Source organism: Anguilla anguilla, chromosome 4, assembly GCF_013347855.1.
Source record: "Anguilla anguilla isolate fAngAng1 chromosome 4, fAngAng1.pri, whole genome shotgun sequence".
NCBI classification, from domain to species: domain Eukaryota; kingdom Metazoa; phylum Chordata; class Actinopteri; order Anguilliformes; family Anguillidae; genus Anguilla; species Anguilla anguilla.
The window spans coordinates 4984884-5011953 of NC_049204.1; the positions used below are offsets into that span (position 1 = coordinate 4984884).

The 27070-nt window shown below is 50.1% G+C and overlaps 2 protein-coding genes across 3 annotated transcripts in view; both read right to left on the bottom strand.

The window, feature by feature from the left end:
* The window catches only part of wwtr1 (WW domain containing transcription regulator 1), a 48132-nt gene extending 32229 nt beyond the window's left edge, over nt 1-15903 (bottom strand). For both annotated transcript variants that reach the window (XM_035414830.1, XM_035414831.1), the window contains exon 1: nt 15497-15903. In XM_035414830.1, coding sequence (XP_035270721.1) covers nt 15497-15903 — 407 coding nt within the window. The remainder of the gene's footprint in view (nt 1-15496) is intronic.
* A 4676-nt stretch (nt 15904-20579) lies between these two features.
* Nucleotides 20580-26077, bottom strand: commd2 (COMM domain containing 2). Its single transcript, XM_035412122.1, has 5 exons — nt 25886-26077; nt 25419-25496; nt 25144-25226; nt 24292-24465; nt 20580-22958 (listed from the first exon to the last, which is right to left on the bottom strand). Exons 1-5 carry the CDS (start codon nt 25950-25952, stop codon nt 22761-22763), a joined length of 600 nt encoding a protein of 199 aa, XP_035268013.1. The 5' UTR covers nt 25953-26077; the 3' UTR covers nt 20580-22760.
* Nucleotides 26078-27070: the final 993 nt, after the last annotated feature.

The following is a 27070-nucleotide window of genomic DNA, read 5'->3' on the forward strand; positions in this document are numbered from 1 at the left end:
GATTCATCAGTAACCTGAGTCTGGAATCTCTTAATGCACAGGTATCCCTCAGAGCCAGTCCCTCGCTATGAAGTCACACTGTTTTACTTCCACACTTCTGCACCCGGCAATCACAGCCCACAGGTCATAGGTTGTAGGTCAAAGGTCACAACCACCGCCCAGGTGAAGGACCAGCGGAACTAAGAGCGAGAGCAGTGAGTGATCTGTTCCAATCACGCGACAATGTTATGATGTCACACACTCGGCCCGCCAGTGAACAGAGGCCGTTGTCTCGGAGACAGCAGCTATGTGTCCCCCTAACGTCTCATTGGCTGAAAGACCTGTCAATCACACTACCCGGCTCCCCTGCCCTCTAATGGCTGTGGCGTGGGGGGAGGGGGGGGTTTCCTTGTCAGACACCCATAGTGCCGCAGTGATTGTATCATGACATCATGCCGACGGGAGGAATTTGGCTGCTGTAGGGGCCGTGTGCGGAGGCTGTGGCCCCCTGACGAGGGGCCCGGAGGTCAACGAGAGAGCCGTACGTCACGCGGCGCGACTCCGGCGTGAACCGGGCCGCGCGGCACAGCGGCCAATGAAACGCCGGCGCTACAGGACCCCCGCGGAGGCAGAGACCCCCCCCCCCCCCCGCTCTCTCTGCAGGGAAACAATACACCCACATAACTACTGCTCACATTCCACAGGGCATCAATAGGGAGACAGCGTGCGCGTGCGTGTGTGTGTGTGTGTGTGTGCGAGAGGGCGCTTGTGTTTGTGTGCGAGAGGGCGCTTGTGTGTGTGTGTGTGGCTAAGAGGGCTTGTGTGTGTGTGTGCGCGCGCGTGTGTGTGTGTGTGTGTGTGTGCCTGTATGGGGGAATATGGAGTGAGAGCTGGGGTTAATGAGTCTGTCAGAAAGATGAGAGAGAGATGGAGAGAGGGAGAGAGAGAGAGAGAGAGAGAGAGATGGAGAGAGATGTGAGGATCTGTAATTCTCAACGCTCTTCCCAGACATGGTCTATCAAACTGCTCATCTGGAGACGATTCGTCTCAAACACCAGCAAACCGGCTACTTTCAGGGGCCGCCGCGTGAGCCTGGCCAGTTCCGTCAGAAATTAAACAAAGTCTTGAGTCCAAACGTACGCAACTTTCTGCCTGTCCACCATGTTTTTTAACTTACCTCACAACTTTAGTGACGAGCCGTGTTTACCACCGTCCCCCCCCTCCCCTTCCTGAAAGCAGTTTCTGGAGTTTTTTTACAAACAAAAGAGCAAACAGCAGACAAGCTATGCCAATGCCCGAGCGCTCGGAACGCTATCTGAAAAATTCACAAGCGCCGATATCTCAAACGCTTTCCTTCACCAGCCTGATACATAGCCTATATATATATTTTTTTTTACAATACACACGCTTTTTTTTCTCGCAGCAAACAAACGCGGTGTCACTCTTTCAGAGTTATGCAGCGCACCGCTGCTGTGGAATGCCAAACTTTTTTTTTTCTTTTTTTTTCCCAGTAACTACAAATTCTGTCCACAGTGCGGCTGCCACGACTTCGGCTGACAGATAATTCTCGACTTGCGAGTGATATTTCTTTCCTTCTCTCTCCCCTGAACACGTCGGTCTGCGCTCAGATCTGAGAGCGCAGCACGGCCTGCTGGGTAATGTCACACGTGAGCGGGGGCCTGTACTGCTAGTTCAAATGCTGTTTTCAGAAGCCTAGAACACCTGCCCCGACTCACCTAATCAAACAAACTAATCATGGTCGTCAATCAGACGTGCTGCATAAAAACTGCATCCACATTAGCCTTTCTCACACAACAGGGAACAACCCTGCCGTCTGTTTTACTGAACCAGTCTACGCAAAAAAAAAAAAGTTTTTAATTCTCTCTGGAGTAATGAAGACAAGCTTGACTGTGATTTAAACGCTTTGGATAACTGATTTGCAGTTTGTACTTTTTCCCCACTTGCGAGGCTGAGCAGACCTCGGATCTGCACCTACAATTTAGTGACACTGACCTTCAGGATATTCGTTAGAGAATTGGTGGAGGTGGAGGGGGGGGGGGGGGTTAGTGAGGTAAGCCATTGCTCCATCCTGTTTTTTTTTTGGTCCAGTATTTTTCTCCCCTGGCCTGCACGCGCCTTTTGAAGTCTGTGAGTCATGTTTATTGTTTTATTTTTTTTTTCCTCTGCTTTAGCAAAAATCCCAAAAGCCAGCCCGACACGTCCCTGCAGCCATTATCCACGCAAACAAAAGGAAACGGCCGGTTCCATATCCTGAGACTGAGCCATCCCTTTCAACTGCTTATTCAAAGGCGGGGGGGCTGGGGGGTGGCGGGGGGGCCGGGGGGGGGGGGGGCATGGAAAAACCCCGCCGGGCTACAGAAAACAGCGCCGCGCGCCACCACCGCCACGGCGGCCGCCACCACACGCTAACTCTGGCACGGGCCTTTCGTTTGTCGCTTGCAGAAAAACACCCCGACGAAAACGAAAATACGCCCCTGCTACGCTACTACAACAAGCCAAAGACAACATGGGGGGGTTGTGGGGGGTGAAGAAGTAGGACCACCGTGCTTTGAACAAAACCACCCCCCCCCCCAACAAAAAAAACACAAAAACAATAACCCCACCCCAGAAAGATTTGCAGTTTGTTCGCCTGCTGCTGCACTTGGGAGCACACGCCAGGCTGAAGGAGGTTCGGTACGTCAAAAAAGCGAAACAACGCAGGACCCCTGGAAACCAGCCCCCCGCGCGCGGAAGGTGCCCCAAATTCTCAAGTATTTCTCGAAGCTCTAAGGCGAACGCGAAACCTCCGCTTACTCGCCAAAACAGACAAACTGGCCAAAACGGGCGTAGCTCTGAACCCAGAAGAGAACCGGGGCACAGCTAGCTAGCCAGCTAGCCACTACGCACAGACGCGAAGCACAGACCTGGTTTTATTTCTTTGTTCTTTCTTTCTTGGCGGCGGCCTCCACATAAAGCGCTCAGACTGTCGGCGAGGCGAGCGAGAACGCAGAGCAGAGCCGCGCCGAGCCGAGCCGAGCCGAGCCGAGCCGAGCCGAGCCGAGCCGAGCCGAGCCGAGCCGAGCCGAGCCGAGCCGAGCCGCGTCGCCGGGGGAAACCTCCCGTCCGCTCCGCTAAAGGCCTCGCGGCTGAGCCGCCTTCCCGTAAGGGATGTCGGCGCGAGGTCACCGGCTGCACGTGCTAGCGCCCGATAGAGCCCGATAGAGCCCGATAGAGCCCGATAGAGCCCGATAGAGCCCGATAGAGCCCGATAGAGCCCGATAGAGCCCGATAGAGCCCGATAGAGCCCGATAGAGCCCGATAGAGCCCGATAGAGCCCGATAGAGCCCGATAGAGCCCGATAGAGCCCGATAGAGCCCGATAGAGCCCGGTAGCGCGGCCAGAAACCGGCTCCTTTATTTAAACACCGTAAAACACGGCGTCACACAGCAACAGACCCGCGGTATAAAAAAAAACCAAACAAAAAAAAAAACACGTATAATAATAAACGGACGGCGTACTGTCAGACGCCTCGCCTGGCCGCTGACCGGCCTCGGGAACGCCTCAGAGCCGGTGCCAAACAAGGACCGGCCGCTCTCTCAACAGTGGACAAGAAGAAGCTCCGCTTTAAAAAAAAATTTAGTTTCGTTATTTATTATTGTTTATTTTGGAACGCTCCTCTTCCAGTTCCCGGTTGACTTCACTGCCGCTGGTCATTTAAAAAAAATAAATAAATACAGTAGCACACTTCATCTTTCTGACTCTAATGGGTTTTCCGGTAAACCCCGCCTTAAATGAGGAGGGGGGCGGGGGGGGGGGGGGGGGGGGGGGGTTGGGGAGAGACGGCCCTAAATGGTAAATGGGGAAATAAAATGGCTGTACTCGTGAGACAGTAGTGGGTGACCAGGGGACCCGGGTGCCAGATGCGGCCCTCAGAGATCACTGGTGAGGCTGTTATTTACGGCCTGCAAAGGTCAGGGGTCAAACTGGGGGGGTTCTGGCGAGCCTGTGCTGTCTGGCAGCCGGACACCATAAATAACAGCCTGTTTCTACGTATTGAATGTCTCGTGTGTGTGGGGGAAGAGGGACCGGGGGGGTGGAGCGCAGGGGGGAGGCTGCTCCCGGAACCTTCCGTCAGCCACCCGGGAGACTCTCTGGGTCAGCGCCGCTACGGACCGCCAACCTCAGCATCGACACCACGGTCTGTAACCAGAAAACACGGCCCCGCCCAATCACCTCTCCCTGTCCTCCCTATAGGCTACAGCCCTGCCCAGTCACCTCTCCCTGACCTCCCTGTAGGCTACAGCCCTGCCCAGTCACCTCTCCCTGTCCTCCCTGTAGGCTACAGCCCTGCCGAATCACCTCTCCCTGTCCTCCCTATAGGCTACAGCCCTGCCCAATCACCTCTCCCTGTCCTCCCTATAGGCTACAGCCCTGCCCAATCACCTCTCCCTGTCCTCCCTGCAGGCTACGACACCGCCCAATCACCTCTCCCTGTCCTCCCTGTAGGCTACGACCCCGCCCAATCACCTCTCCCTGTCCTCCCTGTAGGCTACGACCCCGCCCAATCACCTCTCCCTGTCCTCCCTGTAGGCTACGACCCCGCCCAATCACATCGCCCTGTCCTCCCTGTAGGCTACAGCCCTGCCCAATCACATCTCCCTGTCCTCCCTGTAGGCTACAGCCCCACCCAATCACCTCTGACTGTCCTCCCTGTAGGCTACGACCCCGCCCAATCACCTCTCCCTGTCCTCCCTATAAGCTACAGCCCTGCCCAATCACATCTCCCTGTCCTCCCTGTAGGCTACAGCCCCACCCAATCACCTCTGACTGTCCTCCCTGTAGGCTACGGCACCGCCCAATCACCTCTCCATGTAGGCTATGGCCCCGCCCCCCCCCCCTCCAGCACGTAAAGCAGAGCTGTCCAATCTTATCGGAAAAGGGCCGGTGTGGGTGCAGGGTTTCGTTTTAGCCCAGAAATACAACACCCGATTCTACTCATCAAGGTCTTTATGAACACGATCAGTTAATTAGATCAATCAGGTGTCGTAGTGCTGGGGTCAAAACAACACCCTGCACCCACACCAGGCCTTTTTTACGGATACGACTGGACACCCCTGACTTAAAGGAAGAACACATTCAACTCAGCAGCGTATGTAGCGAATAGAACCCAATCCGCTGTATGGTATATATATATATAAATAGCACACTGCTGGAGACTGTACTGTAGGTTGTTCAGACTGAAGGGGATTACATAATGTAACGTTAAGGGATGCCCTCGTCCAAGGCAATTACATAGCTTACATTTAACTGTCAATGTGTGCTGTAGGGTATTTACTGTGTGGAGTCGAAGCGAAGGGGCATCCTCAAAGGTAACATACCTCTCTCTCTCTCTCTCTCTCTCTCTCTCTGTCTCTTACACTCTCTCTCTCCCTCCCTCTCCCTCCCTCCATCCAATCCTGCAGTAACTGGCCCCCTGATTAATGCGCTCCAGCCTGTCCCGCCCAGAACGGACGTCTTCAGTAAATCAGGGCAAAATAATCACCCTGAGCTGGAGACGTGAATAAGAGTTTGAGCATGCTGCCCCCCCCCCCCCCACTGCCCACCGCCCACCACCCAGTCCCCACCACCCCACCCCCCAACCAAACCCTAACCCCCCCCCCCCCCCTCCTCTCGGGCTCGTCGAGCACAGTCTGAAGTCCTCAACAAAAACTCTACATTCCACATTTATTAAGCCATAATTATGAAGCAAAAGAAAAAGGACAACACTCTTTGTCCTTTAATGTTTAATGCTAAACACTGAGCTGGGGAAAAAAAAAAAAAAACCTTTCACACTTTTCCAAATTACAGCACAGAAGCGCTGCCTCTGGTCTGGAGAGGGAGGCTCTCTCAAAAACAGCACTTGGGGGTCAGTGTGCTCATTAAGGACTTTGTGCAGCAGTTTAAGAAACAAGAAGGCCTAAATATTTTTAGGGTTCAGGACCTGACACCCCCCCCCCTCCTGCCCCTGCCCCCCAGACCTCAGATAGCAACTGCCGTCAACTTCCCATTTGGGCCTAAAAGAGCTCGTAGGCCGCCCAAAAAAAAACCAAAAAAAAAAACCCCCGTCGTTTTTTAAAATTCAGCCCACATGACATTTCCTTCGAGTTTAATTGCTTCCATACGATTTATATCCGCGAGTCACGCTATGCCCCGGAGAGGAGCACGCTCCCCACTCCCGCCACAAAGACGCTGTTGTCTCGCTAAGAGCCTCCATCGCCAGGAGGGGGCGGGGGGGGGGGGGGGGGCTGCGGACGGTCTCGCCAAACAGCGCCGGGGTTTTTTTTTTTTTTTTTCTTTCTTTGGTTTTTTCCCCCTCTTCACGCTTCTCCAAGAAAGAAAATATAAAAACGCCAGTGTTTGGGACAGGAAGTGGCTGAAACCCTGCCTGCTAGGACCAGTCCAGAGGTCTACAGTGGTGCTCCAGATCCCGTAAAAATCTCTAGTCTTCTGTCCAGAAAAAGAGAGAGAGAAAAAAAAAAAGAGAGGGAGAGAGAGAAAGAGAGAGGGACAGGGAGGGAGGGAGAGAGTGGGAGGGAGAGAGAGGGGGAAAGGGAGAAAAAGAGAGAGAGAGAAATCCAGACTGGCTGCCATCTTGACAAACACATCTGTTTTGGCTGTTCCGCTGATAGGCCTCTGTGAGATTGTACTATGAGGCAGCTGAGGCAGTTGTTTTTCCCCTTGGGTGGTGGAATTTCTCCAACAACCCCCCCCCCCCCCCCCCCCCCCCCCCCCCCCCCCCCCCCGCCCCCCCAACCACTCCCCCCACCTCCCAGCCAGCCCCCCCCGTCCCCCCCGTGTCCGTGTTTGAGAAATCACTCTGGCATAGGCTGTGTTCAAGCTCCAGGCCTGCAGAAAAACATCATTATCTCAGTGTGGGGGGGGGGGGGGGGGGGCAGCGGGGGGGGGGGCGGGCGCGGCTAGCCGATTCCAAAACAAACTGCACGTCCACAGTGGCACGCGCACCCCGCCAGGGCCGGCCAAGCGGTGTGATATGTCGCAGCCTGGTGCCCCCCCCCCCCCCCCCCCGTGAAACCTAAACCTGAATGACATCAGCTAACGGCTTCAGCGAACGAGGGGGCGGAGCCCAAACACAGGGGTGTAGCCCAAACAGAGGGGCAAAGCTCTAACAGAGGGGTGGAGCCCTAACAGAGGGGTAGAGCCCAAACAGAGGGGTGGAGCCCTAACAGAAGGGCGGAGCTCTAAAAGAGGGACGGAGCCCTAACAGAGGGGAGGAGCCCTAACAGAGGGGTGGAGCTCTAAAAGAGGGGTGGAGCCCTAACAGAGGGGCGGAGCTCTAAAAGAGGGGCGGAGCCCTAACAGAGGGGAGGAGCCCTAACAGAGGGGTGGAGCTCTAAAAGAGGGGTGGAGCCCTAACAGAGGGGTGGAGCTCTAACAGAGGGGTGGAGCCCAAACAGAGGGGTAGAGCTCTAACAGAGGGGCGGAGCCCTAACAGAAGACCCTGTAGGTCTATTCTGCTACAGACACGGTCAACCAAACAGCTTGCACAGTTGATTACACAGCCCCCAGAACGCCCCATCCCCCCATCGCGCGGTCTGGATATAAATCAAAGACGCGCAACTTCAAAAAGGGAGCAATCCACCCCCCCCCCCGATTCTTTTCATGGGGTGGGGGGGGGGCAGGGGGGTGTAATTGCATCCGTCTGCGCTCGGACTGAAATTAAATTAAGGCCCCCCCCCCCCCCCCGAGCAAGCCGCTGTGAGCCCAAGGCTCCGCCGGCGATGATGTCACCATCGCTCACACAAGCGCCGGGCGCCATCGACGCCGGGCCTGCGGTTAGCGGCTTCCGCTTGCGGCCGCGGGCTCCGCTTCGCACTTCAAAGGCGAAGCCTCAGAGTAAATACTCAATATGACCCTCTGCCGTTCTTACCAAGGTGACAGACGCGCGTTGTAAACAGGAAACGCCACTTATTTCTGCCAATACACAACTGATTTACAACTTCGGGCGGCAGTGTAGTACTATAGGGGGTCACAGGTTCAATTCCCCGATGGGGCACTGCCGTTGTACCCTTGAGCAAGGTACTTAACCTGCATTGCTTCAGTACATATATCCAGCTGTATAAATGGATGTAATGTAAATGCTGTGTAAAAAGTTGTGTAAGTCGCTCTGGATAAGAGCGTCTGCTAAATGCCTGTAATGTAATTCTCAGCTACCCTGCTGAACATTAATGTTACACAGATCTGAAAATGCCAGTGACTCAACAGTGTGGCAGGAGCGTGACTGATTGCTCTCTAATACACTGGGTCTGCAGGCAGGAAACCCACTGGTCAGTCATGAGAGAAGCATGAGATTGAGTTACACATGACAAAAAATACTATATTAAAACCGCGGTGCAGTATAATGGTTAAAGGAACTGGCTGGTAAACTAACGCTGCCTTGAGAAAGGCACTTAACCTGCATAATATCCAGCTGTATAAACGGATGCATGTGTTAAGAAGTTCTGCAAGTCATTCTGGATGAGAGCGTCTGCTAAATGGTAATGTAATGTACATTAAGCACCTTCAAGCACCTGGGCTGATTGGCCAATGCAGCCCAGGTGCGTGCGCTCTCTCCACCGGCCGGCTCAGCTGAGACCAATCCGGTTCAGCGGCGGGACTGAGTGGTTCACAGGTTCGTTAAGTCGGGGCTCGTTAAGGTTTAACGAGCTCTACCGAAGCACGGGTGAGACGGGCCGGTTACCGCCGTGGCTGGCGAACCGTTCTGCGGTGCCGTGCGGCGCTACGGAGAGAGAGAGCTGGTGAAGAGACGCTGCCCAAACAGTCCCAGCCGCGGAAAACAAAGATGGCCGACACGCACGGGCTCTCCGCAGTCCCTCCCACCCCCCACCCCTCCCCGGACCACCCCCTCGCACAACTGAGGCCGCGTTCGCGTTTTCAACGACAACGAGGGGATCACAGCGGGTGGCGGAAACCGCGGTGAGGGCGTCTAAACTTCTGCGCGGGTTCACAAACTGCCACAGCTTGCACAATACTCAAAATGCCCCAGGGCCCCCAAAACAGCTTCCTTCAGCATTGTGTGGGCAAGCAGCAGCTTCAGGGTACTGTAAGGGGCAGCTTCAGGGTAATGTTAGGGGCAGCTTCAGGGTACTGTAAGGAGCAGCTTCAGGGTACTGTAAGGGGCAGCTTCAGGGTACTGTAAGGGGCAGCTTCAGGGTACTGTAAGGAGCAGCTTCAGGGTACTGTTAGGGGCAGCTTCAGGATAATGTTAGGGGCAGCTTCAGGGTACTGTAAGGGGCAGCTTCAGGGTACTGTTAGGGGCAGCTTCAGGATAATGTTAGGGGCAGCTTCAGGGTACTGTAAGGGGCAGCTTCAGCGTAATGTAAGGGGCAGCTTCAGCGTAATGTAAGGGGCAGCTTCAGGGTACTGTTAGGGGCAGCTTCAGGGTAATGTTAGGGGCAGCTTCAGGGTACTGTAAGGGGCAGCTTCAGGGTAATGTTAGGGGCAGCTTCAGGGTACTGTAAGGAGCAGCTTCAGGGTACTGTTAGGGGCAGCTTCAGGGTACTGTAAGGAGCAGCTTCAGGGTACTGTAAGGAGCAGCTTCAGGGTACTGTAAGGAGCAGCTTCAGGGTACTGTAAGGGGCAGCTTCAGGGTAATGTTAGGGGCAGCTTCAGGGTAATGTAAGGGGCAGCTTCAGGGTACTGTAAGGGGCAGCTTCAGGGTAATGTAAGGGGCAGCTGTTGAGCAGAGCACTGTTAAAACACTGCTTCAGGCTTTCTTACCCTCCTCCACCTCCCCACCCCCCCCTCACCCCCCCTAAACTCCGGCGTGCCAGGACAAGCTGTGCATATCCTCCGCAGAAAGCGCCCCAATCCAGCTCACGCCACACTGACCTTTCTCCATTTCCCAGCAGCCTCTGCAGCGGTCCTGTCGCTCTCCAGACCCCAGAAGGCCAGAGAGAACAAAGCTTCCCACTTGAAGCTTTATTTTATCGAAGGGGCGGGGGGGGGGGATGTGGTGGGGGAGAGGGGGGGCATCAGGGGACTTAATAAACCGGTGACTCTTCAAGGCTGGTTAAAAAAAGAGTTGAGGGGAGGGTGAGGGTGAGGCGGGGGGGGGGGGGGGGGGGGGGGGGTTTCACAGGTTCCCTTCCTGAACGTCAAAGCCACCGGCCCACTGGTATATCAGGAAGCAGAGGGGATGCCCAGAGAGGTTTCCAGACATGGAAAAGGGGGGGCGGGGGGCAGGGGGGGGGGGATCCATCCTGATACAGACCAGAGGTAGGGGGTGGGGGGATGGGGGGAGAGGCTCTCTCAGAACCCCAGCTGGATGGGGGGGGGGGGGGGGGGCGGGGACCTTGCGCTGACATCCTGGAGAGGCTACAATAGAACCGCGTCACCGGTGGCTTTTCCGAGCACCGCCGTAGTTTTTCAAAAAAAACAGAGGAAATGAACCCCCCCCCCGCCCGGCCCACCTGACATTTTAAAAAGAGAGGAAGTTGGAAAAGCACGCCACATGGGCAAGGTCGCCATCCACCAGACCACCCCCCCCCAACACCCCCCCCCCCCCCCCGCCCCACCACAGGATGCCGACGACCCTGAGGACACGGGATCCACAGGTGTCCGTTTGAGAAAGCGCACACACAGGAAAGCCCTGACGTGCTCACCCAGGTGGACACCCCTACACCCATTACATTACATTACATTACATTATAGGCATTTAGCTGACGCTCTTATCCAGAGCGACTTACAACAGTGTAACCAAACTCAGGATCAAGTCCACTTAAGTCCATTGAATAAAATGTAGATAAAAAGCCTTTACTATAGTAGCATACAGTAAGGAGAAACAAGATAGTCTGAACCAAAACATTTTTTTTTTTTTTTTTTTTTTTTTTTTTTTATAGTTATGGGAGAGGGTTTAGGGAAGAGGAGAGAGGTATACAGAGAAGAGGTGCGTCTTGAGTTTCCGTTTGAAGGTGCTCAGACACTCTGCTGTTCTGACCTCCACTGGAAGATCGTTCCACCATCGTGGGGCCAGAACTGCAAAGAGTCGAGACCTTGTTGCTGCTCGTGTAGGGGGAGGAATCAGCCGCCCTGTAGTAGCCGATCGGAGCGATCTGGCCGGCTTGTAGGGTCTGATCATCTTCTGCAGATAACCAGGAGCTGACCCCTTGACTGCTTGGAAAGCAAGCACCAGTGTCTTAAACCGGATGCGAGCTTGCACTGGTAGCCAGTGGAGGGAGATGAGGAGGGGAGTGACGTGGGAGTCACGAGGGAGGTTGTAAACCAGACGTGCTGCTGCATTCTGGATGAGCTGAAGGGGTCTGGTGGCTGATGCTGGGAGGCCAGCCAGGAGGGAGTTGCAGTAGTCCAGACGTGACAGTATCATGGCCTGGACCAGGAGCTGTGTGGAATAATTGGTGAGGAGTGGTCTTATTCTGCGGATATTGTACAGGATGAACCTGCACGACCGGGTGGTTGCCGCGATATTCTCAGAGAGTGCCAGCCTGTTGTCCAGCACAACTCCAAGATTTCGGGCACTCTGCGAAGGGTGTAGGGGAGTGACTCCTAAAGAAATGGGCAGATGAGAAGTGGGAGAGGTAAGAGAAGGAATATGGAGAAGTTCCGTTTTGCTTGTGTTGAGCTTGAGCTGGTGTTTGGTCATCCAGCTCTGGATGTCACTCAGGCAGGCGGATATGCGATCGGAGACCTGAGTGTCTGTGGGAGAGAAAGAGTAGAAAAGTTGAATATCATCTGCATAGAGATGATATGACATGCCATGGGCGGCAATAACAGGGCCAAGGGACCTAGTATACAGAGAAAAGAGGAGGGGACCAAGGACAGAGCCCTGAGGGACCCCAGTTGTGAGGGGACGAGGAGCTGATACTGCACCGGCCCAGGCAACCTGGAAGGAGCGGCCGGAGAGATAGGACGCAATCCAGTTGAGGGCTGGTCCGCAAATTCCCAATTCTGTCAGGGAAGACAGAAATGTAGGATGGTCAACGGTGTCGAAGGCAGCTGAGAGGTCAAGAAGAATTAGGACAGATGAACGGGATGCTGCGTGTGCTGCGTGGAGAGACTCAGTGACGGAGAGCAGGGCAGTCTCCGTCGAGTGACCGGGTCTGAAACCAGACTGCTGAGGGTCTTGGAGGTTATGTTTAGAAAGAAAAGAGGAAAGTTGGTTGGACGCAGCACGTTCGAGAGTTTTAGATAGGAATGGAAGAAGGGATACCGGTCTGTAGTTCTGGGTGAGGCAGGGGTCCAGTGTTGGTTTCTTCAGAATGGGGGTGATGTGGGCTCTTTTGAAAGATGACGGGAAGGTGCCAGAAGTCAGGGAGGAGTTAATCAGGTGGGCGATGAAGGGGATGATCTCTGGTGAGATCAGCTGGAGGAGGGTAGAGGGGAGGGGATCAAGGGCACAGGTGGTGGGACGGTGGGAGAGCAAGAGTTGGGAGACATCAGGGAGAGAGAGTGGGGAGAAGGTGGAGAATGTGGGGAGGGTCATAGAGGGGATGACACCCCCCACCCCCCCCCCCCGAACCCCCACCACCATCACCCCCCGGGAACAGACAGGGGGGTTAAAGGAGAAGCGAGAAGCACTTGAGCTGATAAGAGAAGAGGAGGGTAATTGCCCCCAGACAGTCGGTCTTTGTTGCCCCTGACTGCTTAATTGCAGGGTGGGGCCAGCGGCGGCTCCCGGCTCTGTTTCGGCTGTTGCCAAACGGCGGATTCGCGGCAGGACCCGACACGTTTCCCCCCCCCCGAGGACTAGAGGAGAGAGGCGCTCGGTGCACCCCCCCCCGGGCGATGTGCAGAGGCAGACTCCTGCAGTTCCCAGAACCCCCCCCCTCCCCCAAAGACCAGCCCGATCTCTCAGCTCGCAGTCCTCCTAACACACAGCCTCTTAAACACTCTCCTTCTGATGCTAATAAACACCGCAAGCTCTCGATTAGCGGCCTGGCTACCAACGACGGGACATTTAGAGAAAAAAATATCAGCAATTCATCCTAGATTTAATTTTCTTTTGGCACACAGACCTACTTCAAATCTCAGAGCAGACAGGTCTTTTTCTTTTCTAGGTTATAAATTTAAAAAAAAAAAGGCTAATGATTAGGCCTATTTGAAAAAGGAACAGCGCGTACACTCGCAAAGTGTCCAGTTGGAATGTTTCTTCAAAGAACCCTTATAAGGATTATTTAGATCAAAAAGCTTCAGACATCCAACCAGACAATTTCCCAGAATTCGGGTTGGCTGAGAGAGAGAGAAGAAAAAAATACAGTCGCCGTGTCACTAAATAAAGCACAGGACCGTGGAACACGCCGTCTAATTAGCATAGCGTTTCGCGATTGGCCGAAAGACTCCCGGCGACTGTCCGTGTCACAAAAGGCATTGGCTCATTACATTACATTACATTACAGGCATTTAGCAGACGCTCTTATCCAGAGCGACTTACACAACTTTTACACAGCATTTACATTGTATCCATTTATACAGCTGGATATATACTGAAGCAATGCAGGTTAAGTACCTTGCTCAAGGGTACAACGGCAGTGTCCTTACCCGGGAATCGAACCTACGACCTTTCGGTTACAAGCGCAGTTCCTTACCCACTGTGCCACACTCCGTCCCATACTTCTGTCCCTATTAATTTTCACCTCTGATCAACAGCAGCGTTTGTAACGTAAGGCCTGTGGATTCACAGGAGGAAGCCGGACCATTTTGAGTGAGGGGGCCAGGCGGACACATCTCTGCAGTGTACCAAAGGGCTGTGCTGCCTCTGCGGGTGCGTATGCAGACCTGAGCTGATAAAAACCCAAAACAGGAGGCGGTAGCAGTAACCGTTACCATTCCATTCATGCGGATGCGAGTCGTCCCAGGAGAGAGGCGCGGACGCCCACTGTTGCCTGGGGTGTGCGCGGGGTGGGGGGGTGGGGGGGGGTGATCCTACCCAAAACGCACAACGACCACGGGGCCCCAAACGAACGCCGGCCAGTGGAGGTGAGCGCGGTCTCGTTCACATCTCACCTCAAACCGGATCATTCCTGAGGGGCCCCAGGGGCCCCGTTCCCGAAATCTGCCCAACGATCTCGTTCCTCAAAAGAGGGCCAGTCAACCCGGCCGTCCGCGCTAAAGCCGTCTACGAAACTAACGCTGGGAATATGCGCAAGACACTGGCCCGGCCTGGCTGGGACACCTACCTGCCTGCTTATCACGGTGAGGGGGGGGGGTGGGGGAGAAGCATGTAGGTGCATGAGCTTATCGCCACGGAAACGAGCTGTGAGGTCACACCCTTGCTTGCATCATCACCCACTTCCTGTCAGAGCACCTTGAGATTTAGCACCTGTTCACTTCCGCCACCAGTCATCGCCTGCCTGGGAGCCCAGCCCTGCTTTACAGCCAAAGGCATTATGACAACGCAGTTTCAGGGCCCCTGATTGGCTAGTTCGCTGATGGAAATACCAGTAAACAGAGGGAAAAGTCATAAAATGGTACCAAAGCTTAGAAATACTTCTCTAATGCTGGGGCTACTCCGTGCAGAGCTCAGTGTATTTAGAAACGTCACGGCTCAATAAGAATTATTATTTGGCCTCTTTGAATCTTAACAAACGAAGGAACTTCTTAGGGGCGCTAAGCATCCAAGAAGTCATTTATGCAAACCACCTCGAGGTGAACTTTCAATTACCTCAGCATGGCAGCAGTAAGAGATACCAATCCACAGGTTAACCAAAGTGTACAGAAAACGAGTCAAAACACACACACACACACACACACACACACACACACACACACACTGATACGGTTCTTACGCGTAGCGGGATGTGAGATGGTGGAGCGTAGGGGATTAAAGTGGAGAATAAGGGGTATTTTGGACAATGGATTTTGGCTGACAGGGGTCCAACACAGCCACAATAACGGCGCACTCCATCAGAGTTCATACCGCTCGAAGGGGTCGCTCGTCTATCAGGCTCCGTTCGAAGGCCATTGTTCTCTGAATCGACTCGCTGAAGTTACCCCAGTTTGGAATAATAAATCAAGCGCGAGCTGAATCTGGCTTGCATTTAAAAAAAAAAATTAAAAGTACTTTGTAACATTAGGCTACTTTTATCACGGTGAGGATTTTGGGTCAAACCATCCGGCGGTGTTTAGACAGTGCAACAAAACAAAATGTTGCCTGTGAATATGTGAAATTTCCTATAATGTTTTAATAATATAAACGTCAAGTTTTTTCAAATCAATGCAATGCTTAGCTGCAGTACTATTTACAGGACTCAGCTGTCAGTTGGTCTGATGGTTTATGCGCAGCCGAGATTGGAGCGCATATTTCAATTCCGCTCGTTTACAGTTTACAGGCTACTCCACAACTTGTAATATGTACATATCAGCCACTGATACTGGTGTGACTTCAAATTTTACCTAACAGGACATAATCCCTTCGTACCAAAACAGCGTGCTGTGAATCCGCTGTGTTTATAAAGTGGTGAACCAAGTCAACAGAAACTTTTCCCCCCTTCGAATCACTTACTTTAGAAAGTATCTCTGGCCCGTGGAAGTAAACGCCATCTCCCATCCCGGAGGTAGAGGCAAGTCCTCGACGACGTCGAAAGACTGTTGCCGGAGATGCGCGTGGTGAGCCGGGCTTGGAGCCACATTGGCTCCGGTTCCAAGCTGCAGCGAAGCGGGAGAGGAATGCGACCGGACGTGTTGCACGGTTAGCCTGGGCGGGTGGCTCCCGGAGTCCGTGCTCGACTGTCGGGAATGCGATCCCGAATCTGGCTCTTTGAAAAATGACTCCGGGAGAAGTTTGTTCCTCCAAGAACTCGGTTTTGGGCTCATGACCGAATTAAACAACGCCTCGAGATCGGTGTCGAGGTCCTGCGCGACGTGAATAACTTGCTGTCCGGGCATAGGCTGTAGCTGGTTGTTACTCATTTTCTTGTTTGGAAAAGGTTGAGAAAATGTTGAGAAAATTTGAAGACCCCCCAAAAAAGGTACGAAGCTGATCAAAAACGCCAACCTCCACTTCCAAAACGTCCTGTGCCCTTTTTTTTCCTGTGGGCTACTTCGCGATTATAGCCTAAGTACTATTCTGTTCTTCAATTATTATTGAAAATACAGAAACACCATACGTCTTCCCTTCATGGGAATAGTTGATTGAAAGTTCAAACTTTCTTCAATAAGTCGGCGCGTCTTCTAGACCTACTGACACTGATCCCTTCGCAGTCCTGAAGTTTGTAAACTCAACTTTTCTGCACCGACCGTGTCAGCACTCGCTCATTAATTATTCATGACGCGTTAGACCGGAGGTAGCCTACTTGTTGTTGTTTTTTTTTTTTTGTTTTTGTTTTTTAGCGTAGCCGTTCAAAAGATTGAAAACTTTTTAAACATTAAGGACCTAAATGGCACAAAGACCTGTAAACTATGTTTTAAATTATCATTGTAAATCACCACCACTGTGAGAAGAATGCGCTACCATGTTCGTTCAACGTAAACTGATTTAGCTTGAGCTATTTCGTGGCTAGAAGCTTGAGAACTCCTGTACAGCACAAGTTATTAGTCCCAAGAAACATACTTTCTGCCGAGTGAAGCGTTCTAATTCCGTAACGTTTCAGTGTTGACATCTTAATTTGACTGTAGATTTGTCGGCGGTGCTCCGGTCTTCCTCCAATTTAGATTAACAATTACAGCTGTGTAAGAAGTCATGGTGACTTTTTATTGGCTTTGCTACTATTGTCTTAAAAGCGGGCTTGATGCTTCCTTCAGATGGTAATTCCCATGCAGATTTTGTCGATTTTGATTTTCGTAATTTATGCTATGTTAATTTTTTTGTAAGACCATGTATATGAAAGTAAGTGGCTTGTTTTTCGAGCATGCATAGATGCCAATTTTGGTTTCAACTAAATGTCATTTTGCAGATCACTGTAAATACTGAGTGTAGTGGTTTTAATTTAGGGTTAATTCAGGGTGGTAAACCATGGTTTAAAACAGCATACAAGTGTTTTGGAGAAAATGTTTATATTCACGGGTTCAATGTGCTCAAGAGAAGACTATCATTAATAGATTAAACCCCTTTACTGATTGTTCATATCTGTTCATGCGCTATCTTCCTCTTTAATTGGTGTTGGGTGGACCAAGGACACAGCAGGTTAAAGGTCACTCTTTGTGTGAAGAAGGTGATAGGTACAGATGTGGGGTCAAGGGTCAAAGGTCAAAAATGATACATTCTGTATCACACTGTGGCTGTCATTTACAGGTGAGCTCATTGGACATAATCTAGCTAATATCAAGTCTTTTGCGCTTAGTGCAAAGATGAGCCACATTAGTGTGTGCTGTATTGCTCAAACCAAACTCAAACTTGTACAGTATTGTACAATAAAATTGTTGTTTTTCTACGTTTAACTGCTTTAATTCTGATTTATGTAACGACTGTTGTGGAATTTTTTCTTCTTCTTCTTTTTTTTTTTTTGGCCGGGTGATTCATCAGCAGCTGTATGTTAATTAATCGTTCAACCCACGGTGAAGCCACACTGTAGAATACAGGAATGCAGGACAGCACAATTATTTAAAAATGATTTCCCATTAAACCAGGGTCCTGACTCACTTTGGTCAAGATCCCATGACAGTTTTTTTTTTTTTTGTTTGTTTTTGGTTTTTTGAAGGAATGTGGGTTTCCCCTGATCTCCTGGCCAAACTCCCACAACATTGGTTTCCCCTCCCCACACCCTGATTGGCCAACACATTGATTCCCCAGATTATCATGGCAAAAAAAAAAAAAACTGTTGAGAAAGCTGGTTAAATTAAAGGTAAAAACAATCACCTAAATGCCTGGAGTCAATCAACACTCAACCCTTAACTGTGAGTTGCAAATAAATGCAAATGTATTTCCTACAAAAATGCAAATTAAGAAAATTCAACAATCAGCAACAGTGACAGTAAAAAAAAAATTAATATTTGCATTTCTCCGCAAATCAAATCTAAAGGTGGCTGCCGGTTGAATCCAGTCCAATGGGAAACAGAGTTGAAGCCAAAGATGGTTTCCATGGCACCTATGAGTGGGAACATGGGGGACCGAAAGGCTACAGAGACAGTGTAGCTGTCCCTTGTAAAAAAAATCAAGGAGGTGCTGACCATTACATTACAGGCATTTAGCAGACGCTCTTATTCAGAGCGACTTACACGACTTTTACATATCATTTATATTACATCCATTTATACAGCTGGATATAGATACTGAAGCAATGCAGGTTAAGTACCTTGCTCAAGGGTACAACGGCAGTGTCCTACCTGGGAATCAAACCTGTCACCTTTAGGTGCTATTGAAATGACTGAGGTGCTACTGAATTTATGAGTTGGGACGTGTTCTTGCTGAAAGGAGGCCCATGTACAGCTTCATACATGGAGGAGGCGGGTTCGTGGTCTCAGTTTACAGGACACACATAACGCGCACGTGCGTGCACACACACACACACACACACACACACACAAACACAGCTACTTCACCGAGCGAGGCTCCACGACGATGTCCAACTGTCTCTGGGAACAGTTGACCCCGGTCCAGCTGAAGGCTGTCAGAGAGACCCATCCGTCACCAGAGACTCCTCCCCTTCCTGCCACAAGCCCCCACTGTCACCAAGCAGCACCCCCCCCCCCCCCCCCCCCCCCCCCCCCCCCCCCCCCCCCCCCCCCCCCCCCGCGCATTGTTACAAGCCCCCCAATGTCACCCCTCATAGCCCCGAACCCCTGTGACTGTGCTTTCATTCACCCCACCCCATTATTAGAGACATACTCCTTACCATCCAGACACAGGCACACACACGCATGCACACCAACATATACATGTACACAAATACACACACACCAACGCAGACATGTACAGAAATACACACGCACACACCAACATACACACATACCAACACAGACATGTACACAAATGCATACGCACACACGAACGCACGCATGCGTACACCCCCGCATTCGCACACAAGCACATACATGCACGCGTGGGTTGACTGTCAGATCGTGTGCAGAAATCAGTTGCACTTTACAGAAAGGATTATAAACAGGCTTGGCAGGATTCTGCTTTTACTTCCAGCGCTTGTCCGTCAAAGCCGCACCTTATAACGATGAAAACAGGAATAACCACGGAGATTTTACTGCTTCTGCACTAAATCAACCAGAAGTAATTAATAATGGGCATAATAGCAGTGAGCTACAAGCGTACAATACGGCTTTATGCTTCCAAGTGTCGCACAGTGGGTAAGGAACTGGGCTTATAACCAAAAGGTCGCAGGTTCGATTCCCGGGTAGGTAGGACACTCGTTGTACCCTTCAAGGTACTTCACCGAAATTGCTTCAGTATATATCCAGCTGTATAAATGGATACAATGTAAAAAGTTGTGTAAGTCGCTCTGGATAAGAGCGACTGCTAAATGCCTGTAATGTAATGTAAATGTAATGAAATAACACAAATTTGGTTTCTATTATCCACCAAAAACCTCCCCTTTCCAGATTATCAAGGGAAAATAACCACACAAAAAAGTTGCAGTCGTCGTGAAATCTAAGCAGCTTTTTAAAACGACATTTTTCTGAGACCGTTTGTTTCTAATGCGTTTTATCCTCGCTCCAGCGGCTATATTTAGCAGCGGGGGAAACATTCGTGGACTGCGCGTTGTCGTTGCGAGCCGGCCGAGCACAATGGGTACTGTTAGCGCGCGCCGACGCCGGCCCGGGAACTGCGCCAGGCCCCGGATTACGTCCCAGGATGCACCTGTGTCAGACGGGCTGACCACACACCGACAGGATAACACGACACTCCAGTGTGAATCTGGACTCAAACGGATCTACACGACGGTTTTGCCGCCGACGCCGCCGCCCTCCCCCAGCACGGCCCGGTCCGCAGGTGGCTGGCACGTGATTTTGCCCCCGTAAGCACATTCACCCCTAATTTCCCTTACAGATGTTTAAGGCTTTGTGCCGTTGACCTCTTATCCAAACGCACGGGTTTCATTTCACCGTGGCGGGTAAGGAGTAGGACGGCAATAATATTTAAAAGCAAGTGAAACTAAAGAATAAACACCGATAAGTAACAGTCTGCCGCACCAGCGCGTGAAACGCACCAAAAGGTTTAATTATTACCTTCACCAAGTAAATATTTCACACAGCTTGAGGATGGATTAAAAATAGTACATCACAAAACCCTTTGAAGGAACAGGCCAGGTCTGAACACAGCGCACCAAGACGGAGGATTTGTTGACTTTCTGCTTGAAACAACACAGTACGGCTAATATTTAATGCATAACGTCGACACTAATTTACTGATCAGTTTAGTCTTCAAAGGCTGTCTGAGAACTCACAGTGGAGTGAAAAGATGCCGTGGGTACCTTGAACTTCAGCAATGCACACCCAGCCCAGGAATTTTAGCAGACAAGACAGAAATTGTGGAAACGAGAGTGCTGCCCCCTTACGGTCAAAATATGAAAGAACAGGCGTCTCACAGTATCTACTTGAAAGAAAACACAGCATGTAAACTCCGACTGTGAGAAGATAATTTCACACTCTACTTAAGTAATTAAATAATACCTTACAAGACAAATTATTTTCAACTGATATTAAAGGACAAACACTTTTATATCTGCATATGCCTTGAGAGAAGAATTAAGCAATGTATCATAATGGAGACTATGCATTAGGAGAAACTGGTTATAGCAAATTCAATAAATGACATCCAGAAACAACTTTTTTTCTTCCAACAAACCAGACAACAAAACATATATTATGAGATCTCACTTTATAAAAACTTATAGATGTAAAATTCAAGCATCTGATTTTTCATTCAGGTAAAGCAATAAGAAAATAGCTATGCTAACGGTTTTAGCTATGTAATAATCTAAAATCCAATAACATAACATCTCTTACTGCAAGGCATGCATACATTAAAAAAAAATTTAAAAAAAGAATTTAAAAAAAATCAAAAAGGCAATGATGTTGAACTGTGACACATTACAAACAATGCATTCACAGGGTGCGGAACCCTGGTATCTGAGCATGTGCAGAACTCCGTCTCTGATTGGCTGTGGCTGGAATCCTCAGGCTCGTGGGCAAGGGACATCTTCCAGCTTCAACAGCCAACAGCCAATGAAGAAATGACTTACAATACAGAACAATTTTCTGGTAGTGCACCCCCTCCACCATCACCCCCTTCCTTTCCCATCTATTCACAATTGGTCCCACAAAGTCCTTCAACTATTTGCGGCTAAAAATACACTTTTTCTGATGGTACATTGATCCGTCTGCCAACAAAGCAATCAAAAACACCAGTTAAAACAAACTAGTCCTTTAAAGCATAATCGCTCAAAAAACGAAGGAATCAAAATACCACAATGTGGAATTTGGGATCAGTGTCCCTCTAAGGAAAATCTGCACTAAATTTACAGGAGCAAACAGATGCCCCCACGTTAAAGTTCTCTGCACATCACAAAAACCCAGCTTTACACAGAGCACAAACAGCAGACACGCATATGAAATCAATTCATAAGTCGTATGAGCAGTACATTTTATAAAGGCTATAAGACTAATTAGGTTGCACCTCTGTGACACATTACCATGGTGCAGTAGAACTCCAGATAGAACACCGTCTCATCCAAACAAGGAGTTAACAAAACTGCACCCTTTCACACAACACAGATTTGTACACACTGAAGCGCTGGAAAGGCACCCGAAATATACCAGAAAGCCGCTTCAAATTTAACGATTATTTGAAGCATCGGCTTCAAAACCACAGGCTAAAGTTCATAACTCTTCACCTGAATGAAGCCGCCAGTTATTGGGGCATCACAGGTGCGGAGAAGATCCTCACGACTCTTGTAATAATTAATTTTGCTGCAGTTACGACCTGCCATTCGCAAAGCGATCCGATCTGGGGAGTTCTACCCTGCGATGGCAACCAGCGACAGTGGCAATGACACCACATGCATGACGGCATTTGCCAGGTTCATTTGACAGCACAACCTCAAACTCACATTAGATGCCCAATAATACTAACAGATTAGATGTCACATGATCAGAACCGGTTATGTCTTTCTCCTGTACTTCTGTTTCCTTCCTGTCTCGGACTGCTGAAAGCATCGCTTTTACTTCCTGGAATGGGCTCACCCAACTTTAATGAGAGTATGTGTTCCACGGGTGCCTTCCATTGTGGTTTTACGTACATGTACACAAAGTTTGCAGGGTACCTAAAGTGTTTTTGAAGCGCAACTAACCTTTAGCCAATCATCACACTCACTACGAGTGACATCATCATTATCATCCTAATCATCATCATCATCATCTCACTCAGTTTAGTGGCAGTGCAGAGACAGGACAACCGTTTCAAGGTAATGGAACAAAAGCCCAAATGAACGCTCAACCCAACACGTCATTTTAAAGACCAGGCTGCACAATCCTGTGTCCTTTTCCTGGAAACAGGCGTGGCTTGTGACGGCCATCTTCGCCACGTTAACTAAGGAACCGGCAATAACTGCCTTTCGACCGGAATAAAAAAGGCAGGCGATGTCCAGTTCGGCTACGCAATGTACGATTCTTCTGACCCATAGCCAAAAAAAAAACACAAAAAAACACAAAAAAACAACAAACAAAAAAAAAACAGTTTAATGCATTTCTTTCGCTAAGAGCAGTAGAGTGGTGTCGTCTGAAGTGCCTCGGTGTTCAGATTAAGTGAAAGCTGCCCGTTCTCCCCGCCTCCTCCCGTCCCTGACGCGGGGCAGTAGCCGTTAGCCGTTAGCCGCGCGGCGCTACTTGATGTTGCGCAGGATCCTGCGGCAGTGGTTGGTCTTGACCTCGGCCAGCGCGCGCTCCAGCTCCCGGATGACGTGCAGCAGGGTGGCGGGGTCCGTCTGCAGCACGCGCGCGCTCTGCGTCCCCTCCGTCTCCAGGTGCAGCTTCAGGGTCACCACCGGCTTCACCTGCTGCCGCAGGGCGCGGCTGGCCAGCTGCAAGGTACACATTGGGGGGGGGGGGGGGGGGGGGGGGGTTGGAGGCATTGTGAGGTCACACTGGGGGAAAAAGGCATTGTGAGGTCACATGAGGCGTCATTGTGAGGTCACACTGGGGGAGGCACTGTGAGGTCACACACGGGAAGGGATTGTGAGGTCACATAGGGGGAGGCATTGTGAGGTCACCCGCATTCAACATTTCAACATTCTAAGTCCTGCTCTAGAACTCCATCGCTTTCAATGATCCATCCATCGCTTTCACTACAACCAGTAGTGATTGTTACATCCAGTTAAAAACATTCTAGTCACACATTTGTGATCTCACACCTTAAAGGGTTAAGGAACACATTTTGAAGAACGCCTTCCTGTAAACACCCTACTATGAATGAAACAGACTACTACGGGTGCTATGAAAGAACGAGTTTCAGGCCTGAGTCATGGGGGGTCATTTGTCGACAGGAAGTGCTCATTACTGTCCGTTACATTTCCTACACGCTGTGGCATCGAGGCTTCAGAATTACGAGAATTTGTTTTCCTGTCAGCAAGGCGTCACATGACCAGAGGAACTGAGGCAGAACACTGCGCAGTCTACCAATCCTGCTGCAGGACAGACTGAAGTCAAAAGCCGCAATGCAAATCCTCCCATCAAAGGGCAATCAATGTCCTATAAATTTGCCAGAGAACACAAGGGCAAGGCAACGACTGCATTCGGGTCAGTGTCTCAGTAAACCAGAGCAGGAGAGCCCATTTACTGGAGGCTGTATCAGCTTCTGTTTCCAACGGTATCTGTTTCCACCGATTACCCTGACTCAGCCAGCTAATAACCTGTATAAGCCGACGCCAATTCAAACAGACTAGGAAACAGTAATGTATTTCATACAGAAAAAGACACAACGATAGTCTTCAGCTTCATTTGTGAACTTATCCGTAAAACGCAGCGAAAATGTTTACATCGCAAATACGAGCGGGGTCAGGGGTCAAACAACTGAGAGCAGAAGTTGGCACAAAAACCAGAAAGGGATCGGCCCTGCGGGAACACGACTCTCCACTGCTTGAAATAAGGAAATCCTCCATTTTAAATAAATGGATTTTTCCCCCGCTGCGTACCAATCAAAATCATCAAATTTTATTTGTGTAGCGTATTTTACAGCAGTTGTCACAATACGCTTTACAGACAATCCTGACCTAAACCCCGACAGGAGCAAGCCTAAGGCAGCAGTGGCGAGGAAAAACTCCCTGTGGCAGATGGGAAGAGACCTCGGAAGGAACCAGGCTCAAGGGGGAAACCCATCCTCCTCTGGTTCGGCTCAGGGTGTCGATTGGTGAATACCTGCACGTCCAGCCTCCACTCCAGGTTGTGGTAGTGGGGCAGGGAGGGGGCCAGCTCCTGGAGAATGTTCCGGATCACCCTGCGGTTGTCCAGGTAGAGCTGGAGCAGCAGGTCGTTCAGCTCCTCGGTGAAGCCCAGCACCAGCACCGAGTCCTGGAAGTCCACCTCAGAGATCTGGAGGGAACGGCCACGGAGATCAGAACCGGGACGCTGTGACCATGCGACCACCCCGAAGATCAGAACCGGGACGCTGTAACCCCCCCCGACCCCCCACCCACCTCCCCCCCCACACACACACACACACCCATCACGCACACACAAACACACACACGCTAACTGCTCGGCTGTCAAACTCGCACCCTGGAGAGCAGCAGAGTCTGTCCGTTTCTGTGGTTTACTTTCAACCTATATAGGCTCTGGAAACAAGGCGTGTGGGGACCCTTTAGCTGATCACAGACTTAAACGAAGCAAGTTAAGTGACAAAATCTACCAGCATCCAGAAGATCCTGCAGCCTTCCTGTCCATTTGGACTTCATGACAATTCTTTACAATCAAGGTTGGGGGGGGGGGGGCAATTCCAGTTCATCTCAATCGATAGTCAAGTGACTGAAGTTCGATTCATTAACTATGGAGTATGCATATCGTTTCATTGGGATTTTCCTATTAATTACATATAATCTGATTCCCTGAACTGTTTGAAATTAAACCGAATTGAACCACAACTGTGCAAGAAACCTGGGTTTTATTAGGAGATGTTCCCAGGCTTCTGATCCTGTGCAGACGGTATTTTAGACTATGTTTGACGTGTGAGAATGCGAGCCCAGCCGACGTGGAGACAGCGAACCGACTCACCATGAGTTTGGAGCTCTCCGTGAGGAGGTACATCAGACCCTCCACACCGTGCTGAACCGTTTCAACTGGCACGTTTAACTTTCCTGCAATAAAAATACCACAAGGCCTTCGGTATTTTGCCAAATTGACTTCCAGAATGACTCAAAGGAAACAAGCCACTGCCTCAGTTGAATCAGTTACTTTATTATGTAAAACAAATACATAATAAGCAAAAAAGTAATATTACAACAAGGGACGAAAACGTTAATCGATGGATAGTAAAGACAATTACTCACTCGCTGCCCCCTCGTAGATTTTAGGGTTCGAGCCTTTCTTCATAAATTCCACCGCTATTCGTCCGAATTCCCCCACCACTGTAAACAAGGAACACCGATTATTTCCTTCAATAATTAAAACTAAAATCTTATTAGCAGGCAAGCCAGTTGTCATGTGTGACGTCCTCTAGCTTGGCTACCTAACTAGTTCATCACTGTGCAGTCAGCTAAAGTACAATTAAGCAGGTCGGCTTTTGCCTAGCTCGTCAACAAGTCATTGCTGAAAGCCAGCAAACTGGCTTGCAACAACGTTATCATAACTATATTCATCGATTAAAACACGAAGTTAGCTAACTGTGTTAGCGCCGTCATCGTTATTCCAAGTGACTGTCCGTTTGCTTGCTAAATACAGCCATCAGAGCTAGCTAGGTCCGAACTGAAAACATAACGAAAACCGGGGTAACACAGCTAAAGGTGGTAGTATTTACCTGCAGAGTCCACCTGGGGCAGAAATCCCAGGTGCTCTTTATGCTCATCGGTTAATACTAACAACATATTACTCAGCAAAGAACATCAAAAAAGAAGAATAATTATTGCGGAACGGTCTCCCGACATTCAGCAGCTGTAGCGTCCATAAAAATCACATGACCGTGATAATTTTGTCTTTCCTCAAAATCCGACTGAAACAAGAACTACCAAAATGTGGTTCCGCACGATTCTTGACTTTCTGTGATATACTACCATCGTGTGGCTCAATGCGAGTTATACACTTTAGCTGAGCAACTGTTTCTCGCATTTAATATAATTTGATTTTAATTGTGTAATTGGCTCAGTCATTTTCGTGATTTGCAAGCTGAGGGCGATTCTTAACTCCCAATATTAAATGTTTTGCGGTGATGTCTATAAATGAATCAGTCATCTTACAATTACAACCTGTTGCGCAAGTCTAATTGCATCTTAAAATTAACAAAGAAATATGACAAAAAACAGCAGCCTGTTTGAAATAAATCCCCAGGAAAGTAGACTAAGTGGCCGTATCAAAATGCAAGAGGTGCTTTCTCTTATGCTCTGTGACAGATTTACACACCTACTTGAACATTAGTGTTCCCTTCTGATGTACAACCTGTGGGCCTTTCCAGTAAGAATTCAGTCACGAGGGAACAAAAAGGAATTCCATCATCTTTGGTATGGTATTCGTTGTTTAAAAAATAAATAAATAACAACGCACACTATCATGCACTTGAAACTTTCGAATGTCAGGAATACTTTCCGCGTGTTTTTCTATCGTCTCGTGATTAGAACGAGTAAGTGCGCAGAAACATTCCATTCCCGCGAGGTTGAGAGGCTCGGGTGAGATTGAAGGTCCGATAGACCCGCAGCTGCCCAACAGTGGGCGCGAGAGAAAGACGTCCACCGCGACACTCAAGCCCCACTTTCTTTTGAGAATGATGAAAATAGCGTCTGCGCGAATCACGTGTTAACTCGGCGACGTGTACGAACGTGAGAACTCGGCCTGATTTATGTTTTGCCAACGTTAAGACTGTGCGTTGTCTATTAGACTAAACACACCTGGGACTTTGCCGTCCGTGTTCCTTGAAGTTCTCCTGGCAGAGGCGTTGCGTCTGGAAACACTGGATCCATTTGCACATTCCAGACAGAGAGTGCATTGTCTG

Excerpts from the sequence above, each read along its gene's own strand:
- commd2 (XM_035412122.1), bottom strand. The coding sequence starts at position 25,952 with ATGTTGTTAGTATTAACCGATGAGCATAAAGAGCACCTGGGATTTCTG. Across the intron at positions 25,497-25,885 it reads GCCCCAGGTGGACTCTGCAG|TGGTGGGGGAATTCGGACGA; the intron begins GTAAATACTACC and ends CCTTGTTTACAG. Across the intron at positions 25,227-25,418 it reads AATCTACGAGGGGGCAGCGA|GAAAGTTAAACGTGCCAGTT; the intron begins GTGAGTAATTGT and ends TTTTTATTGCAG.